Source organism: Pleurodeles waltl, chromosome 10 (assembly GCF_031143425.1).
Source record: "Pleurodeles waltl isolate 20211129_DDA chromosome 10, aPleWal1.hap1.20221129, whole genome shotgun sequence".
Classification (NCBI taxonomy): Eukaryota; Metazoa; Chordata; class Amphibia; order Caudata; family Salamandridae; genus Pleurodeles; species Pleurodeles waltl.
In genome coordinates this window covers 512,588,852-512,602,562 of record NC_090449.1, presented here as the reverse complement: position 1 = coordinate 512,602,562, position 13,711 = coordinate 512,588,852, and the positions used below count along the sequence as shown (strand labels likewise).

Here is a 13,711-nt window from a genome sequence, read left to right as displayed (position 1 = left end):
CTCGTCGACGTGCAGAAGCTAGGAAGAAGATTTCCGTCTAATGCTGGCGCAATGGGAGTATTCAGTAGGTGAGGAATCCACAGATAGCTAATGTATCCACCAGAAAAGTTGTTACCGAAGGTAAGTAACTCGTTCTTTATGGGCATTGGACAGACCAAGAGTTGGCAGAAGACCACGCTTTTAACCGTATCTTTCGCATTAGGCCAAAGGCCATGGACATTGGGTTTTGAGAGAGCATGGACTAGGTGCCAGGCAGAAAATGTGGCAAAGGCTGTGATCTGTGCCAGAATTCTGTCTGTCTGAAGGCCCTGTGCAGTGGATTCTGGGGATGCAGAGGATGGGCTTAATTGGTCACCAAGGGCCAAACATTGCACCTACAAACATACTGTGTGCCACCAAAGGCCATAGGTCAATGTGTATTATCATTAGTAATTTTGAAAAACATGGGATCTTCACTCACATAAGAAAATAATGCCTTTTATAAAAAAAAAAAAAAGAAAACATAGAAGTTCTCATAAAAGGTATGTTACAGTAACTACCCAACACTTAAAAAATAGTGAAATTTCCCGGTTACTGTGATCTACACAATCAGGACCTACCCCAGATTCACTGCTTTTGCCTTCATAATAGATGTGACAGATGACATGCAAAATGGCATCAAAGACAAATTTAATCAATTCATATAATCTCATCACCATTCACATAACTGATGACATCATAGGGCAGAGGTGGGGAGCACAAGTCTCACCACCAGTCCACAGGGTTCTCTGGGCATAGTTAAGAACAGACCCCAGATGGGCTGCTAACTACCGGGCATTACTGAGGATGGGCCTAACACCAGAGAACAATGGGCACAGTTAAAAGCCACTCCCAGTGGACTCTTGGTGTAGGGTGTTCAGAGCAGGGCCTGACCGAAAGACAGACTCTGCACACTGAGACTACTGGATATGATTAAAGACCATGTGTAATGGGTCTTTGGGTCTTGGGAGCAGGCCTGCTTTCTGGCTTAAGTGCAGAACTAGGACCTGGAGGAATGCCAGATTTAAACTAAGTGCATGCTGGGCACAGATGGCTTCTGTGCATGGTGGACTGTTGAGGTATGTATGTTGTGCACAGGATTTGTCCAGGCCACAGCCAAAATGTTTTCAGAGCACAGGATCCATCAATGCCAGCACCATAGCCTATGCCAATTCTGTCACCCAGATTCTATAGATGAACCCGGTGGTCTCTGGGGAGTGGTGTCCTTGAAAAATATCAGTTGTGAGTGACAGTGACAATGTGATAAGTTCACCAGTGATATCAATGAAAAGATCAATGATGATATCATGTGTGTAATCATGTGTGCATCCATATGCAGTGTACTGGAGCATATGTTATGGTTGCTAATTCAACACAAATTGCAAATGTTAATGGTTCTAGTTTCTAGATTGTAACCATAACGTCTCTTTGCTCAAATAATAAGTATATCTCCAATCTTGTGTGAAAGTGCTTGATGGACAGATCTTGTTTTTGTTGATTTTAAGTGCCTTTGAGTTGGTGCATACTAAAACCACTTCATATGAACTCCTCTTGGAGCATCTTGACTGCTTTAAACCCCTTTTACTAAATTAAATTCTGTGTCTTTGTGTTTTTTTCTTTTCTTTAAATGAAACTTGGTAAATGTATCTAATCACTGCACGGCTACTTTTCAATGTATTTATTCTTATTTTTTTCTACAAAAAAAGATTTGTATTAATTTTAGATCCATGTATGTTTGTCTCTGTTTAATGTATTTTATTGAGGTCAGGCCCTCTGTCTTTTGGGGTGTATATGTCTGGTTTTGCATCTTAACTGAGAATTCGCTATCTATAAACGAGAACTAGAATAACAAGTACAGTAATTCATTTTTTTGTCAGCGTGATGCAGCAACTGAAGGTTAGCTCTGAATTAAAGGTTATCTTATTTTTTAGCTCTCCACTCTTCGTTTTGCTACCAGAATGAAGTGCATCCCCACCGAATGTGTTGCCATTGAACATTTTGACCCAGAGGTAATGAACTTCTTTCACTTTTTTGTGTTAGTATAATCCTTGCTGATCATGGATCAACGGATATGACCTTTGCAAAATAATGTCATGCAGGAGGCATATTTTTTTCTAAAACATTTGCATTTTGCATAGTTTCCAGCAAAGTATGTAACTAAGATTAAATTGTAACTTTCTTGTATTGGATCTTTGATAGATTCAACTGCTTTTGAATATTTCATCTAATGTCAAGCAAGAATCTTTGGTTGTTTCATGACATTAGCGGATATTTCTATGCATGTGAATCTATCATATATATGTAAATAACTTTCTTCTGTGTCTCAGTGCTGTTGATACAATACAGTGAGTATTATTCAGAGTCCAAATTAGTATTGTGGAGAAAAAAGCAATAGAGGAATAAATACAAAAAAATGACATAAATACAATAAAGTACTCAGAGAAAGGACCAAGTTGAGCAAATAAAATAAGCAAGATGAATGAAAAACACTATTGCCGACAAAGATACATCGTAAAGTGTAGTAACAGTTCTAATTGAGCTGCATATTTAGAACGGAGAGCATCCTAAAAGTGGTATTGATCATATACTGACTGCATGAAAAGTCAAACCAAACGGCAGAAGCTACACTGAGGCTGCTTTAGGCTGTTTAAAGAGTAGTCATCCTTGGAGTACAGATGGTCCGTGTCCTGCAAGCACATCAACAACACATATGGACATGCAAGTAGTAAGTTTGGTAAATGTTCCAGCTGCATTTAAACTCTTAATTGTGGACATCAACCACAATTATGTGGTACAAAACCTATACACCGCAAATATGTGTGGATATTTTCCATTAGAAACGTGCAAAGTGCTCATGAGTTGTACCAGACCCAGAGAGATAAGTGATAGAATGGAGGGAGTTGGAGAGAGGAAGATTGACTAACACTGTCTTCCTAATGCAGTGGATCTATATGATCTGCATGGTGATGGTGGTTAGAAATAAGGCAAACTGAAGATGCTCCTTCGAAAAACAGTAATGCAAAATCATATTGTACCTCCTTCTAACTCTGATAGCCTGCCTAAGGCAATGCGTGCAGAGCAGGGATGCAACCAAGAGCAAGAGATAGAAACTGGGCATATCAAACAACGCTGAGGTTCAAATGCACAGTGAGCACATTGACGATTTTGGTGACTGGAAATGCTGCCATAAGCTAAATAGTGTGGGAGCTGTTTGTGAGACAGGGGATGAAAAACCACAAAAGATAACTTATTGATGTAGCGGTTCCTTACTATGGCTATTGCTGGCATTGTATTTGTATGTCATCGTGGACTGTTCTAGATGAGTACCATCTGATTGGCGCATGGTACAGATAGAATTTATGCTGTGCATTACATGGGTACAGCAAGTCCCCCATTCTAATATTTGATTTTGATGATGGGTATAGGACGAGAAGAATTTCAAATACGATGTGATTTAAGTTGTTGCTGTGAACGATAGCTGCAGGATAAGTGATCAATAAATGGTAGCTCCTTACCTGGTTCATAGGCCTCCATGTTCCTCGTAACATTTGGGGGGGACTAGCTTTTCCCTTTTAGCATTGTGGGGCCTGCAGTTACAATGCAGTAGTATTTACAGGCCTAGAAAGGCAGCCCAACAAAATATAATGATGTGTGGCTTGGGCCAGCAAATCAGGCCATGCTAAAATAGCAATGGTGCAACTAAGCCAACATGTTGATATCCACTGCAAACTACCCTTTATAGCCTTTTTTAACTTTCTAGGTGAGCATTGGGTCTGTCACAATGAAATCTACACTGACAACTCACTTTTGCATATTTCTTACGCCCTTGGCCCTCATGTCCAGTTCACACACCACTCCCACATCAATACACCTGGCTCTTGCTTCCTTTCCCCTGTGATATCTGTTTCACTGGACCCACTTGAGAGTTCCTAATGTTGTTTCGGTAACATGAAAATCTTGAACTCGAATATCCTACATGGTGGGCCCTGACCCTTTTATGCCTAGAGCACAGAGGCTCACAGGCGCAGCAAACTAGGCCCCAGAAGTTGAGATCATGAGCTTTCACATTTTCATTTATGCCATACTAGTCTTAATCAGTGCTTGGACCATGCTGTCAACACCCAGTGGAGTGCACCTCCTAGAACTCGAGCTCAAGGGCCTACGAAAATTAGGTGCCTTCTTCATAAATTCCAGAATCAAAACTACAAACCTGGTTAGATGAATCATTTTTGTTAAGGAGAATGTTGCTACTCGCGAAAGATGTGTGGTAGAATGACCTCAGTGACTGTTGGCTACATACTGAGCATTTACAAACTTGGGCTGCATTTGCATCAAAAAAGCGAAAGCAGAAGTTATTTTACAGAATAGCACTGTAATCGTGTATGGTATCAGGTTGGGGCGGTGAGGGAAATCAGTTTAAGAACAAATCAACAAAAGAAATTTCGGAAATAACCGGAATTGTGTAAACAGATGGTAGAATTGCTTGATCTAGGGAGACAGGAGGTGGTAAAAAAACAGGTAAATATTTGTGGGTAAAAAGGAAGAAAGTATGAGAAAAAAACGGGATGCCTGTTTACACTGATTACTTAATTATAGTCCACCCGGTAGAAGTAGGTTAGTCATTAATATTACTCATTACTCTATCAAGAAGTATTACACTGGCTAGAAAGATCACCTCCAATACTTATCATATTGAGGTTTAATCATTATAATCTAATTTCTTGCTGTCTACATTAAAACATTATGCGGGATGTGGACCCAGAAAAATATGAAAACGTATGCACTCTTTTGTTGGGATTAACATATTGGGGGTCATTACAACCCTGGCGGTCTTTGACCGCCAGGGCTGTTTTGGAGGAAGCACCGCCAACAGGCTGGCGGTGCTTCCATGAGGGATTACGACTGCGACGGAAGCGCTGCGGTCGCACCTCCAGGACCGTCGGATTTCCGCCACTTTTTTTCCCGGCAGAAGTAATCCTCCAGGGCAGCGCTGCCCAGGGGATTACGACTCCCCCTCCCGCCAGCCTTTTCATGGCGGTAAGAACCGCCATGAAAAGGCTGGCGGAAAGGGGAGTTGCGGGGCCACTGGGGGGAGCCCCTGCACAGCCCTGTATAGCTTTTCACTGTCTGCACAGCAGCAGTGAAAAGCGCGACGGGTGCAACTACACCCGTCGCACAGCCACAACACCGCCGGCTCCATTTGGAGCCGGCTCCTGTGTTGCGGCCAAGATCCCCGCTGGGCCCAGTGGGGATCTCATAATGGCCGCTGCGGGAGTGCGGCTGCATTGGCGGCCGCCCGGCAGTCCAATCTTGGCAGGCGGCTTCAGCCGCCCACCAAGGTTGTAATGAGGGCCATTTGTATTCTTGGTCTAAAAAGAATGCTTTCTAATTCAGTATAACTCCTACCTTATAATTTTAGTATACTTCTGCAAAATAAATAAGAATATCACCAGATCCATAAACGCTTTTAGTCATTTCTAAAAGACTAACAAAAGGCCATGACTTTCTCCTCTCTTACAACTGAGCCTAAAATAGTAAACTGTGATATTCCAGCAGGGTCAATGCTATTGCCCTTTTGTTTATTGATAAACGAGGGCCCAGGCAAACTTCTTTATTTGGCATAGGTCTGTTTCTACATAACGCGAACAATATGCAACTAGTGTTTTGGCTCTTACATTATTATTTAGGAAAAGCGTCTCAGGAAACAGCGGACCTAGTAAATTGTTAAAAATGGTCCTGCGGTGGATGTCAGCTAATGTGATAAGGCCCAATCCTACCAAAACCTAGCTATTGCTAATTGATCATCATACTCTATGCTTAAATAATGTATGCTAGTCACAGCAACTGTGCTTACACCACTCCCAGTAACAAAAACACATAAACTGGAATTTTACATTAGTTTCAGTCTACCATTGATATATGTTATGTGATATGATTTATAAAGCGCAAAGCACACAAAAGGTTATACCAGTGCTGTAGTTAAAACTCAACTATCTAAAATGACAATCAGAGTGGACTTTCACATGCAAAGAAAACAGACAAGGTTTTAGCGCATTGCAGAACATAATGATGAGTAAGTACTCACAGATTCGTGGGAAATACATTCCAAAATTTAGTCGCTAAGAAAGAAAAACATTGACTTCCAGTTTGAGTGAAGTAGACATGAGGAAAATTCACCAATATTTTTTAACAAGATGTGAGCTGTCATGATGGTATGTAGAGAGATCTTGGATTGCAGGTATATGGGCCAGATTTCAAAAATGCATGGTGACAAAGCATAGGGTTTTATATATGGATCTTTTATCGGAGTCTGAGGATAAGAAAGGCAGCTGCATATTGAATTCTTTGAAGGGCTGTAAAGCAAACAAAGTAGGAGACCAAGATAGATCGAGTTGCAGTAGTCCAGGCGAGAAAGAAATACAGCCTGCACTACTGTCTGTTAAAACAAGTAGGATAGAAAAGAATTAACTGCTGAAACTGGGTTGGAGGCAGTTCTAGATTCAGCTGTCCACCCAGCAGTGGACGATATCGATGGACATTTGCATGCTACAAGCTCTTCAGTTTTATCGGTGTTAGACTTGGTATCCTTGGCATGGTCTCCCCTAACTTTTTGCCTCTGCTTCCCAGGTTGTTGATGTGTGCTGGTCTCTGTTTTTGATGCTCTAGGCACTTTACCACTGCTAACCAATGCTGAAGTGTAAATTGACTTATCTATGATTGGCTTATTTGATTTACTAGTAAATCCCTAGTAAAGTGCACTAGAGGTGCCTAGGGCCTGTATATCAAATGCTACTAGTGGGCCTGCAGCACTGGTTGTCCCACCCACACGAGTAGCCCTGTGAACATGTCTCAGACCTGACACTGCTGTGTCTGTGTGTGCAGTTTTAAACTGCCAATTCGACTTGGCAAGTGTACCCACTTGCCAGGCCTAAACCTTCCCTTTTCTTACATGTAAGGCACCCCTAAGGTAGGCTCTAGGTAGCCTCATGGGCAGGGTGCAGTGTATGTTAAAGGTGGGACATGTACTGATGTGTGTTACATGTCCTAACGGTGAAATACTGCTAAATTCAGCCTAAAAAAGTGCAGATTCCATTTGAGAGCAGATAGAAATATGGAGTTTGGGGTCTCTGAACTCAGAATTAAAAAATACATCTTGTAGTGAAGTTGGTTTTTAGATTGTTAGTTTGAAAATGCCACTTTCAGAAACTAGGCATTTTCTAGCTTAAACCATTCTGTGACTCTGGCTGTTTGTGGATTTCCTGTCTGAGTCAGTTTGAGAGTTGATCTGTTTGTGAATCTACCTGTAGGTAGTGAGACAAAGGGAGCTGGGGTGTAGCCTGCATATCTTGATGAGCCATTTGTGCTAGAGTGGAGGAAGGAGTGGTCACTTACACCTGAATGGGCTGTGCCTGCCCTCTCACAATGCAGTCTCTAACTCCCTGGTGTGTCCGGGGCCTGGCCTGGGCAAGGCAGGATCTTGTGAACAACAGAGACTTTCCTGTGAAGTAGGCCTACTTCAAAGGCAGAAAGGGTTATAAGTATTTGACCCCAAATCTCTGAAAATTAGATTGTTTCTGGATTCAAGAGGAACCTCTGCCAAGGAAAAGAGCTGAGGAGAAGTGCAGCCCCTGCCTCTGACTGTGCTTTGTTGGGCTATCCTACAGTTGCTGCTTTTGCCTGTGAAAGGGGACAAAGACTGGACTTTGTTGTCCATTCCTGCTTGAGAAGAATATCCAAGGGCTTGAGTTGAGCTTGCCTCCTGTTGTTGAAGTCTCAGGGCCATCAAAGACTTCCTTTGCCAGCACCTGGACTCTCTGTGAGACTCCTGCCCTGCCAAGTGGTGCCCCATCCAGTCCCTGGGCCCTTGAAAGGTGAATCTGGTGGAAAAGGACTGAAATCCATGCAAAGACTGCTGTGAGGGGAAATAATCATGCACCATCCGCAACGCAACATCACTGGGCGTGAAAAATCAATGAAAAGCCTGCCTGGACCCAAGGTGCCTGTCTGGAAATCGACGCATCGCTCTCTTGCGAGGAAGGAATCGACGCATCACTGCCTTTTCCAATGCAGCTTTATTATTATTATTTTTTTTATAAAGAACTTTATTGTTTTTTTTGCGGAAACAGGTGAATACATAAAACAAAATAGGTCACCTCCCGCTCCCTCAAGCAAACTGCCATACAATATTGTTCATTTAAGATAGTTAGCACAAACACATTTTGAATGGTAATTGGTACTTGTGGTGACAGGTCGCCCCACAGCAAGTCGCCTACGGCCCAGGACCGGACCCCACACCCCAGGCGGCCTCCCACCTCCCCCACACTCTCTTGTATTTGTCGGGCATCCTCTTGCTTCGTATACACGTTTCTCCTGCTGGGCACACCAGTCTTCCCCACAGCGCCACTTGGCCAACGTCAGTGCCGCCTCCGCTTTCCAATCAGCCACAATATCTCTTTTGGCCACCAGACATGCCACTCCCAGGAATATTTGATCAGCTCTACTAGACCCCACTCCCTCCATGACCCCCAATAAGAGTGGCAATGGGGCCGCGGTCACCTCCACCTGCAAGACTACAGAAATCTCAGTCACCACCGCCCTCCAGTAAGTAGCAATGCTCGGGCAGGTCCACACCATATGATAGAAGTCGGCATCAGGACCAGAGCATCGGGGACAGTCAGCGTGGGATCTGAGACCTGCCCTGTATAGCCTGATGGGCGTAAGGTATGCTATGTGCAGGTAGTATGTCTGTAACGTGTGAAAGTGGGTGGCCATGGTCAGGGTCCTAGGGGCCATCAGCACCTCCCTCCAGTCCTCCTCATCCAAGGGGCCCAGCCACTCCTCCCACCTCCGACGGAGCTTGTCCAGTGACTGAGCAGTGTTGTTGACTAGGGAGCGGTAAATCCCCAAACCCCCCCCCACCCAGACCCCCCATCAACACCTTCGCCTCCATGGGACTGAACTCACGGAGGACCTCACCCGCCCGGATATGTACGTGCAACGCATGTCGGAGTTGCAGGTATTTGTGGAACTGGATCATATTAAGCGAAAAGTGCAGTTGAAGCTCTTCAAAGGACCGCATGTGCTACCCCTCCCAGAAATCCCCAAGTAGTGAGATTCCTATGAGGTCCCATCTCTGAAACCCCTCCAAGGCCGAAACCTCCTCCAGCCACCCCCCATGCCACAGTGGAGTCTGCTGGGTGAGGTGGGCCCACCAACCCGACACCCTCTGAGCCTCACGCCAGCCCATCAAAACCACCCTTGTCACATCTGGGATAGCGCGGGGAGGCGGCGGCCATACAGCGCTCCAAGCACCTTGGAGAAACCCATCATCTGAAGTTCCAGTTGGTACACAGGGTCTGACCAGCCCCCACCATCCAGTCGTTTATCACCAGCAGCTGCATTGATAGGTAGTAGTAGTAAATGTTAGACATCCCCAGCCCACCCTCATACACAACCCTTTGGCAGATGCCAAGGGCTAGCTTGGGTCAGGCGCCGCACCACAAAAACTGTCACGCTACGCATCCATTTCTCTAAACCATCTCCAAGGCACTGGTGAGGGAAATTCTGCAACAGGTAAAGGAACCGGGGGAGTACCATCATTTTATAGAGTGCTATTCTGCCCAGCTGGTTAAGGGGCAGGGACTGCCAGTGCTGAAGATCATCTTCGACCTGTCTGGTGAGTGGGCAGACGTTAAGCGCCCAGGCCAGCTCCGGCAACAAGGCCACCTGCACACCCAGGTACCTGAAGCTGTTACGCTTAATAGGGATGCCTTGCTACCAATCCACACAGTCTCTGGAACAGTGCAGCGGCACCAGCAGGGTCTTACTAGGATTTAGGGTCAAACCGGAAGCTTCTGAGAACAGGTCCAGGATCTGCAGTGACCTGGGCCTGCTGCGGGTGGGATTGGCTAGAAAAAGAAGCACGTCATCTGCAGAAAGTGCCACGCGGTTTTCCAGCCCCGCGGACCAAGACCATTCATCTATCAGGGGGTCCTCCCTCAGTAGTTTCGCCAAGGGCTCAATTGCCAGTGTGAAGAGAAGCAGGGACATGGAACACCCCTGGCGGGTGCCCCGACGAATGAGGAACGGGTCTGAAATCACTCCGTTTACCTGCACTCGCGCAGTCGGATTGGAGTAGACGAGATTCACAAGGCCACAAAACCTAGGGCCGAACCCACTATTCAATAACACCTGATCGAGGTAAGCCCAGTCCACGGTGTCAAAAGCCTTTCTGAAATCTAGTAGGAGGAGCGCCAATGGAGGGTTCAGAAGGCCCCATGGGCCAATGCTACATGCAGGCACCTAATGCTGTGCCTAGTGCTTCGCATGAAGCCACACTGATCTGGTTGAATCAACGAGGGCAACACCCCTTTCAGTCTGGTTGCAAGGATCGTGGACAGTACCTTGATCTCGGTATTGAGAATGGAGGTGGGGCAATAAGCAGAGCAATGCCGTGAAGGGGGGTTAGTCTTGGGAATCACCACTATGGTGGCCTGATCAAGGCCCGGAGGAAAGCCACCTGTCTCTTCGGCCTCCTCGTACATAGCGAGCAAGTGGGGGCCTAGGATATCACTGCACTTACTGTAAAGCTCCACCGGGAAGCCGTCCGGGCCCGGCTTCTTGCCAGATGCTAGCTTCGCAATCGCCTCCCCAACCTCCTTGAGGCTGACGGCCTCATCCAGGCTGCACCTCTCTGCCGGTGAAAGCTTAGGGAGGACAACATCTCCCAGCAGGGGGGCCTCCATCTCCGATTGCGGCCGGGGCCACTCTTCGTAAAGTCGCCCATCGTATATGACAAAGCTCTGAGCGATTTCGCTAGGCGTTTTGGAAAGAGCCCGAGTCGTCAACTATCTCGGGGATGACTCTATCCGCCAGCGGCCGGCTCGCCAACCAGTGTAGGAGCTTTCCATTTTTATCCCCCCAGCTCTAAACACGGGCTGCTGAGGCTCGCCAGATATGTTTTGCTGATTCAAGAACCAAGTGTCTAATCTCTTCCCTAATCAGGGCAAGTTGCCTCGTTGTGGAGGCTTGCGTAGAGACAGCGAGCTGGGGTTCGAGTCATAATGCCTTGACCTCAAAGACTGATACCTTAAGGTTGCATGCCCCCTCCCGCACGCGCAGGAGATGTTTAGCTTGTCCCCGGAGGTTGGCCTTGCAAGCTGCCTAGACTATGCCAGGTGATTGCACCGACCCCAGATTGTGATCAAAGTAATGAGTGAGGTGATCTTTCACCGCTTGAGCATACTCCCTATCTTGAAGGTACCAGGCATCCAGACTCCACACCGGGCGCCAGGTGGGGTCCGTATTCCCCAGACGGATTTGTAACAGCACATGGTCCGAGACCCCATGCGTCAATATCTCTGCCCCAGTGACGCTGGAAACTCCAGTGCTGGCATGAAGATGAGATCAATTCTGGCATGCGTATGATGTGCTGCCGATGTATGAGTGTACTGCCGTTTTCTGGGATGTCATATTCGCCATACCTCGCATAGGCCGAGGCTCTCAGCCCAATCGCTCAATCCCGACGCCCGATGGGAGTGACTCGTGGACACAGGGCCAGAGATATCTAACACTGGATTCAGAACAGAGTTGAAGTCTCTGCCGAGCAGGGTCGGCCTTGGCGGGAGCCCCGACAACACGTCCCGGAGAGCGAGCAAAAAGCGGTCAAATGCTCCAGGAGGGGCGTAAGCTCTCAGGATATTAATCGGTTGCCCCCGGAGCGTACCGGATAACACCACATAGCGCCCTTGCAAATTGGACTGGGTCGCAGTTACCACTATGGGCAAGGAACGGTGCAGCAGAACCGCCCCCTCCCTGGAGTTCCTGGAAAAACCTGCATGGTAGACCCTGTCATATCCTCCCCGTGCAAGCATGGGACATTTAGTGCCAAGCAAATGGGTCTCCTGGAGCAAAACCACAGAGGGGGCATACCTGAGAAGCGTATTAAAAACTGCAGACCTCTTGATTTTGTCCAGGAGCCCGTTCATGTTCTATTAAAGAACCTGCATCAAGGGCAAGGGGGACTGCGCGTGAGCCGTACTAGTGAAGGCGTGTGTCGCATGTCTGCCAGCAGGCCTGGGTGTGACCACCTAAAGGAAGAAGAATTAGAGTGACAACAACCTAACCATGGTGAAACATCAAAACTTTGCATCATGTATAGCTTCCCTCCCCCCAACCAACCCACACCCAATACTTCTATCCCTGAAGCATCTGTCGCCCAAAAACCCAACCAAAACTTGGGAACCGAACGGCCTGTTCTTTGGTGTGGAGTGCTGGACCCCTCCATTCAGCTGGATGTCTGCAATCTGGCCCCCATTCCCACCCGCACCCAGCTCCAATCAAGCAGAAAGCGTCCCCAGGCTAAATCTCCGGGAGGCAGTCTAATTGTCTCGCCCTTCAGGTGAGCGAGGGAGTCTGGCTGAGTCGGTCCTCCTCCACCGCCTGTGTGGGTCTCCTTACTACTGGCGCATCCAAGGGAGCTTCTCTGGCCGGATGGCTGGGCCGGATTCCTCTGCAGACGAGCTGCCTGGACCACTCCGCTTCCTGTGGCTGTACCTAGTGCATCTGCGTGCCCGTAGGAGCTACTGGACCAGGACCTGGGGACCCCCACCAGACCGAGAGGGGACCCCTCCGGGCCAACCGGCCCTCTTCAGTCAGCCAGTCCCATGCCGCTTCAGGCGAGTCGAAGAAGAAGGACTTCCTATCTGTAGGGAGTTGGCTCTGTATATACTATTTCAAAGTAAGAAATAGTGTGCACAGAGTCCAAGGGATCCCCTTAGAGGTAAGATAGTGGCAAAAATGGATAATTCTAATGCTCTATTTTGTGGTAGTGTGGTCGAGCAGTAGGCTTATCAGAGGGTAGTGTTCAGCATTTGTTGTGCACACACAGGCAATAAATGATGAACACACACTAAAAGACTTACTCAAGGCCAATAGGTTTTTATATAGAAAAATATATTTTCTTAGTTTATTTTAAGAACCACAGGTTCAAGATTTGAAGTAAATACATAAAATGCAAGGTACTCCACACAGGTAAGTTAGGAACTTTGAATTAAAGCAATATCATATTCAGTCTTTGTTAAAATGACATTAAGCTATTTTAAAAGTGGACACAGTGCAAAAATCAACAGTTCCTGGGGGAGGTAAGTAAAGGTTAGATTGTGAGGTAAGTAAGATATGTCTCAGTTCCTGGGCATAGACAGCCCACCATTGGGGGTTCAAGGCAACCCCAAAGTTACCACACCAGCAGCTCAAGAGGTGCCCAAAATACATAGGCGCCTATCAAGAACAGGGGTGCTCTGGTTCTAGTCTGCCACCAGGTAAGTACCCGCATCCTCGGGGGGCAGACCAGGGGGGTTTTGTAGAGCACTGGGTGGGGACACAAGTAAGCACACAAAACACACCCTCAAAGGCACAGGGGTGGCCGGGTGCAGTGTGCAAAGCAGGCATCAGGTTTGAGATAGGTTTCAATGGAGGGACCGGGGGGTCACTTCAGTGGTGCAGGCAGGCACAGGGGGAGGCTTCTCTGGACAGCCACCACCTGGGCTAGGCAGAGGGTCACCTGGGGGTCACTCCTGCACTGAGGGTCGGTTCCTTCAGGTCCTGGGGGCTGTGGGTGCAGTGCTTGGTCCAGGCGTCGGGTCCCTTGATACAGGCAGTCGCGGTCAGGGGGAGCCTCTGGATGCTCTCTGCA

At 47.1% G+C, this 13,711-nt stretch overlaps 1 protein-coding gene across 6 annotated transcripts in view; it reads left to right on the top strand.

Moving 5' to 3' along the window:
* KIF9 (kinesin family member 9) overlaps positions 1-13,711 on the top strand; it is a 483,408-nt gene that overhangs the window by 99,382 nt on the left and 370,315 nt on the right. For all 6 annotated transcript variants that reach the window (XM_069210940.1, XM_069210938.1, XM_069210939.1 and 3 more), the window contains one exon: positions 1,950-2,027. In XM_069210940.1, the coding sequence (XP_069067041.1) occupies positions 1,950-2,027 (78 nt within the window). The remainder of the gene's footprint in view (positions 1-1,949; positions 2,028-13,711) is intronic.